Source organism: Mizuhopecten yessoensis, unplaced genomic scaffold (assembly GCF_002113885.1).
Source record: "Mizuhopecten yessoensis strain PY_sf001 unplaced genomic scaffold, ASM211388v2 scaffold2329, whole genome shotgun sequence".
In the NCBI taxonomy this organism is placed as follows: Eukaryota; Metazoa; Mollusca; class Bivalvia; order Pectinida; family Pectinidae; genus Mizuhopecten; species Mizuhopecten yessoensis.
In genome coordinates this window covers 2,093,739-2,101,281 of record NW_018404492.1, presented here as the reverse complement: position 1 = coordinate 2,101,281, position 7,543 = coordinate 2,093,739, and the positions used below count along the sequence as shown (strand labels likewise).

The 7,543-nt window shown below is 33.7% G+C and overlaps 1 protein-coding gene across 2 annotated transcripts in view; it reads right to left on the bottom strand.

Annotated features, from left to right (window-relative positions):
* Positions 1 to 590: 590 nt before the first annotated feature.
* The window catches only part of LOC110445597 (AT-rich interactive domain-containing protein 3A-like), a 62,571-nt gene continuing 55,618 nt past the window's right edge, over positions 591 to 7,543 (bottom strand). For both annotated transcript variants that reach the window (XM_021490277.1, XM_021490278.1), the window contains exons 7-8: positions 5,939 to 6,199; positions 591 to 2,026 (exon numbers count right to left, since the gene is read on the bottom strand). In XM_021490277.1, the coding sequence (XP_021345952.1) occupies positions 1,923 to 2,026; positions 5,939 to 6,199 (365 nt within the window). In that variant the 3' untranslated portion in view covers positions 591 to 1,922. The remainder of the gene's footprint in view (positions 2,027 to 5,938; positions 6,200 to 7,543) is intronic.

Sequence of the window (7,543 nt, the reverse complement as noted above, 5' to 3'; positions counted from 1 at the left end):
ACCCAAACTAACTTCCTAGTGAAACACACCTGAAGAGTTGCATTGTGGGTTACGGATGGGTGACAAAGGTAGCGACATATTTAACTATACTGAGGTGTTAAACATCAATATATGTTATAATGGTTAGAGATACAATGAGTTTGTAAAAATGAAGATATATGTGAAATGATTGTCAACAACGATTACACCAATTATTAATATCAGTGAAAATGAGCAAGACATAAGCAAATATATAATATATAAAATAAATCGAAGGATGCCCTTTTCCTTACACACATTTCTAAACAAAACAGAGATTCCCAAATCTACAAAAATTCTCCAATGCTAGACCCTTGGAAACAGAAATTCCCAAATCCCAGGTACGTTCCTATGGTAACCTGAAAATCTATCCCACAGGAAACAGAAAAGATAAAAAATGTAGCCTAATTGTACAAACATATTAGTCGTAGAAGAAAAGGAGATTTCTGATCAATACAAAAAACATATTTTCAGAAATATTTCTACAAAAAAGAGATATTCCCTGGCCCTGTATACCTTTTCTCCTTAACTTAAGTAATACATTCCCTATTTGAAAATTTAAGTTAAGAAAATAAAATTATCAAAAAATGCTTTGTAAAACCTAAGCAAAATTCTGACCACATTCCCGTGAAAAGAAGATTTTCTTATCCTACACACAGAAATGAGGAAAGTTATCCTAAATTTGGAGAAATGTGAAACTAAAACACAGCCTTACTCATATTTGCTGGTTTTATATTTTATTACCAATAAATGTCAGTTTATTTCATTCTGAGCAGGAGCGATATTTCCGGCCTGTCTGTGATAAGGATGGTAACCCACATGCGTCTGAAGATACCCTACTAAAATATGTTCACGTTATATCATATTGGTTTAGATTTCATGTTGACAGGTCACATAAAAACAAAACACTTTTCATTCACATTTTAAAAGTGTGATAACTACCTTAATGTAATAACTTCATATCAAAAGGACGTAAGAGGAAATGACATGCAGAATGACTGCCAAATATCATAACATCATTAGAAATATAATTTATTTTAACTTCCAAAATATTATTGGACAAAATCTGATCAAGTTTTTATTTTTCATAACATTGTCAAATACTTATCTTTGAGATAAGCTTGATGTTCAGAGAATTAAAAAACAAAACAATTTGATTTGGTTTTCTGAAATAAATAGAACACTTATATTATTGAACTTATTTTTCAAATGAACTTGTATATATATAAAAAGAAGCTTTGCCCCCAGGGATGGTAACATGATGGGTGTCTGTGTGTACCCTGTAAGATCACAGGGGTGTTTGGTTCAGGCAAATAAAAGGTTTCATTAATTTGGGTAGGGAGATAAATCGTGGCTATAACATTTTTACATTATATATGAAACAATTAAATTTGTACATACATACATACTACTACGTTGCTCTTTAGTGAGATTCCTCATTGCACACAATAAGATAAGGTCACATTTCATTCTCACATCACAGTCATACACCTCTAAACTCTAATTCACACCCGACCCTCACTCCGACCTTAATAACCTTATTCAATGTCAAGGTCATTACTTTGACCCGAATGTCCAACATTGTCAAGTTTACCAATCTGTCCTTATATCACACATCATATTGTAGCAGCCATCTTGATTCAAGATATTGCACCACTCCAAATTGTTCTGAACCCTGGTGACCATGGTAACCCTGTCTGTTGAAAACTTCACCAGGACGACCAGAACATCACTATGGCAAGTTTCATTTGTAAAATGATTTTTGATTGGTTAACTGCTCTGTTATGTATGCATCAGGCAACCAATGAAATTCCATGTTCTATATGCCCACTTTATTACTGGCTAATGACTGGCCAGTTTCTGATGAAATCCTTGATGTGTATAGTCTGATATAAATGAATTGTTCACAGCCTCCTGGGTTGATGTGCAAACAGAACTCCTTGATACATGATTCCGTTAATTTCCATGCTCACCACAAGTGAATTGTCTATTTCTGTTCTACCATCATCTGCAAATACAAAAAAATAAATAATTAATTCTATATAAATCAATTTTGAAAAGGACAGTGACAGGAAATGAAAGTGATTGATACAGTTGTAAAGGAGGATGGAGGAGCTGGCCACCACACTAAGTGATCCTTCCTTATCTTAGGACTGCAGAGTCAATCTCGAGACAGAGGAGGAATCCTATAAATTGTGCATTGTACCGGTATTTCCATAGAATCCTATAAATTGTGCATTGTATTTCTATAGAATCCTTTAAATTGTGTTTTGTATTTCTATAGAATCCTATAAATTGTGTTTTGTATTGCTATAGAATCCTATAAATTGTGTATTGTATTTCCATAGAATCCTATGATTTGTGTATTGTATCCCCATAGAATCCTTTAAATTGTGTATTGTATCCTAATAGAATCCTTTAAATTGTGTATTATATTTCTATAGAACCCTATGCATTGTGTATTGTATTTCCTTAGAATCCTATAAATTGTGTTTTGTATTTCTATAGAATCCTAAAAATTGTGTTTTGTATTTCTATAGAATCCTATAAATTGTGTATTGTATTTCTATAGATTCCTATAAATTGTGTATTGTATTGCTATAGAATCCTATAAATCCTATAAATTGTGTATTGCATTTCTATATTATTCCAGGGAATAATAAAACAATACTTACTTAATACATTAAAAAATAACACTATATGTGTGGTTGGATGATTTGATTTGGGAAGTCAGCGTTGAGTAGAACAGATCACGTTATAACACAAGATAACCTGGTATGTTGTAGAATGTACTCTTTAGGGTGCTGTCAAGGCCACAGATTTAATCACAGGTAAAGACATTTCTAGATACTGCAGGTGTTTGGAATACATTAACAAATAAGTCACTTTTATAAAATATATCCCCAGGATAAACACTCATTAACACTGTTGATGACATGTTGGTGTGTCCCTAGGCACTTCAATGAACTACATCTAGAAGCACAAAACCTAAAATTATATACATATATGGACCTTCATCTGATGTTATCTGTGGCCATTTCATCAAAACAGTTCTCCATATATATAATGCCATTTTGTAACATATTTTAGCATTTGTAATATTTCGTAAAATCCTTAGGAGTTATAACATTTTAATTCTGAAAAAATATAGCCGTTGGCATACATACACACAGTATACTGATGAATCTACAATGCCGATTGTACCAGCATACTTTTCACTTTTCTTGTGATAAAAATCAAATTTATTTATAGTGTGCCTGCAAATAGGAAATTTTAAAAGGAGGAATTTAATTGAAATAGAACTTGTTTTGTCTGGTGTCATTAAATAGAGTAACATCAATCGCCATCACCCCCTGCAGAACCATTTTGATAAGGTTGTATCCCTACAGGATGTAAGCAAGATTTTCTAATAAAAAAGTACCTTTTTACCCACATATCATTTGGCACAGGTTGTCACTAGATCTTCCACATGATGCAATCTCAGAAATAAATCAGAAGGTACCATGTGAATTGCACGTACCTATGTTAATATTCCTGTTACGATTAAACACCGATCCTGTTGACACCCTCCAGATGATGTCCGATCACTTTCACAGATTCAAGTAAAAAACCGATAATGCCCTCGACAAACTAATTTATACATCTGATTGTACCACTGTGCAACTCTTGTCAGGTACAGGTTGGAGCATGAAAATGGTTAATTTTAATAGATCAGATATTCTAACACCTATTTATCAGAGATAGAACCCTGTATATCAATAGCACTTTCAGACAGCTGAATTTTTGTTAAAGTCACAAGTCTTGGCAGGAAATCTTATAAATGTTTCCCAGCGCAAATAACCAATACATCTATGAATATTTATGAAATAATACTTTATGATTATCACATGTTAAGATCATTATATCGAGATTTAATGACTCTATATCATGTTAATGTAGTCTAATAAAAGCTGAATTCTTATAAATATGTAAAAAAAATATCTTTGAACTTACAGACAACCGATGATTTTATTTTTTCTTTATCTCTCAAGGGATTACATGTATTTGATAATGTTTTAATTACTTGCCTTTTTAACAGGTTTCATCAAATTATATTGAAAAAGAATATCACGTATAAGGTGTAGCATCCGAAACACATTGCAGATATTTAATTGATTCATATCATGAAATTTTATCAAAACAAATGCTAATTTACAAGCTTTGTGCATAAGTCAACACCGGTACCTTTGATGAAAACTGCAGCCCATCTATAAAATGTTCTGATCCTTTTGACGCAACTACTTCATCAAAAACAACTTACTCAAGTGAGTCAATTTTTTATAATTCTGTAATTTCTTTTTAAACCCAGTATAGAAATCACAACAAGTCTATCTACCGCGAGTCTCAAAATCTTCCTTTAAAGTATTTAAATAATCTCCAGGTAAATATATAAACCATTTGTGTTCAAAATTAATATTGAGATAAACTTATTATGAAGTGTACACATCTGATATTCAGCGACACCTGTACAAAAAAACCTAGGTGAGCTGTCGTGATCGTAAGCCAATAAACTGTTCTTTGCACATTAAAGAACGTCATATAACTATTAGAAGATTGCATTTGATCAGAATGAGCAACAAAATTGTATAAGAAGAATTTGATTTGATTGTATGTCGCCATGGGAGACACTATTTAGCGTGATATAAAAGCAGTGTATATTCATCTAAGTCAGCAAGCATACAAATTCCATCACTCTTGTTTTTTGAAGTTAGTGTAATATCATTTGTGTGATTTTAATAAAAACCATTAATTCACGTATATTACCCGAAAAACCTTGTCAGAAGTCGTAAAGGGGCAGACACATCAAGCTAGTGAGTCCCTCAGATCTCAACGAACATTTGTGAGTGTTATCTGTGCAGACAAACATGTCTTATCAAAGGAGGGGAATTTCAAGGTCCATTTTGTCCGTTTAGCACCCGTGTGGTCATAGAAAACAGTCGGCTATTCCTCCCTCCCACAGTCCCACCCTCCGAAGGTAAGTAAAGAAAGTGATATCTTATGAATTAACTGGCTCTTTGGTGGATTCGATATTTAAAGGAGTGTCTCGGGAATGAATAGGGTTCACGCTGAATATAAATGTTCAGTTGAGAAGTCCGATAGCTATTTAATGTAAATATGAGGTGTTTTGTATCAAGAGATCTACCTCCATCAATTGGTTCCATCAGATAGGGCAGCTTTATCCAGGTAAAATTTGTCGTGTTCGACACACCTCAGGGCTTTTGTTTGGGAACATTAAATGACAAACTGTCAGTGCGGTGATGTCTCAATACGGGGTAGTCTCAAAAGGGAGGGGATATATAGGAGTCTTTTACCTGTGTATAGACTTAACTAGGCATGCAATAATGGCCTTTATATGCCACTTATATGACAGAAAGGTCCGCAGTGTGCCGGAAAGGGGGGGGGGATGATAAAAGTCTGCGGTGGACTGAGAGGGGGGAGGGGTGATAGAAGTTTGCAGTGGACCGAGAGGGGTGAGGGTCTGCAGTGGACCAAGAGGGGTGAGGGTGAGGGGTGATAGAAGTCTGCAGTGGACTGAGAGCGGTGACGGGTGATAGATGATAGAAGTTTGCAGTGGACCAAGGGGAGGGACAGGCATAAATTTAGACTGATATTAATACTAAATTAGGTCATTGTATAGAAGTGCCATTGTATATAGAGGTCATTGAATGTGCCAATGTGTGGATGTGTCATTATATAGAGGTGCTATTGTATAGAGAATTCACTGTTTAGAAGTATCATTGTATAGGAGTCACTGGTATAGAGGTATTGTTGCATAAAGGTATTGTTGTATAGAGGTGTCGCTGTATAGAGGTGTCACTGTATAGAGGTATCATATAGAATAGAGTGGTCAGTATATAGATACATTAAGTAGACTACTTACTTCTGCTTGTGATCTTTATATGTGTGCTTGGCATATTGTTATGTGAGATTATCCGTTCTTCTTCTGATGTCATCAACCTTTTTCTTGGTGGTTCCTCTACGAGAGCTGCAGCACGTGATGCCTCTTCCATTTTACGTGTAGCGTGTTCCATGACCCGTGATGCAGCCTCCATGGCGATTGCGTCGCGTTCTGTAAGGTGATGCTCTGTCAGAGTGCGGTGGTGGTGGGTTGAGGTGGGAGGCATACTTTCCTCTTCACTACCTGTTTGTGACAAGGAAGTTTGTATAATAATATTGTATAGGATACTGTTTAACAGGTTTAAGTTGTTACAGAATTCTTATTTAGTTCTGATGTGTCACATGTTACAAATGATAGAATTGTTTCGTAGGTTCGATGACTTATGTGTTATAAAATATAGAATTGTTACCTAGTTCTGATGTCACATGTGTTATAAATTATAGAATTGTTACCTAGTTCTGATGTCACATGTGTAATAAATTATAGTTCTGATGTCACATGTGTAATAAATTATAGAATTGTTACACCTAGTTCTGATTTCACATGTGTAATAAATTATAGAATTGTTACTCCTAGTTCTGATGTCACATGTGTAATAAATTATAGAATTTTTACACCTAGTTCTGATGTCACATGTGTAATAAATTCTAGAATTGTTACACCTAGTTCTGATGTCACATGTGTAATAAATTATAGAATTGTTACACCTAGTTCTGATGTCACATGAGTAATAAATTATAGAATTGTAACTTTAATACCTCATAAAAATCAATATTTAGCTACATGTAATAATAAAATTGTCACCAAGTTCAAAAAAATAGTATCACATACATAATGAATTATAGAACTGTCTTCGGAGTAAAAAGAGGTCTATATATGTGCATGATAAATCAAAGAATTCTTTTCATGTTTAAAAAAATTAAGAAATCATAATCATACATATAATTGCCCAATTTAATGTACAACACTGGAAAAACTTAATAGTTAATTAAATAATTTTGCATTTTACCTACAATTTCAGCATAATAGGATGCAATTGAAAAGGTGATTTTTGATAATGAATTTAAAAAGAAAATTTATAAGACACATTTTATAATCAGCTGCAAAATCGATAGACTGTCTGTGATTTAAATCTGCACAGGAATTGAGGAATAGAGATTAATAACATCAAAACGATGTCAGTTTATTTCGTAAATATAATTAAGTTTAGAACTAGGTGTGTATGGGTACAAATGACAGCTTGCTATTATTAGTCTTACATAAGGAACCTAATCGTCATTTTTCTAAAAAGTTCACTGGGTTAATATCAATTTCACATCCGGAAAATCAGGTCTATAAGTACATCAGGTATACAAGTTTAACTCGATAATGTTGAATTCCTTACATCACTAAAGGGAAAAAGTAGTGATTAATTTGAGGGATGGGAGTCGGGTGTACCAGTCTGACTACATAACCAGCCAAGTGTGACACAATGTTAAATCAACCATGCTGACAAGTTACTACTTCTCAAGCCAAATCACTGGCTTCATCCACTCAAACTACCATTTATGTTTCAATTACTATTTTATATTCCACTGCTGTCCCCAT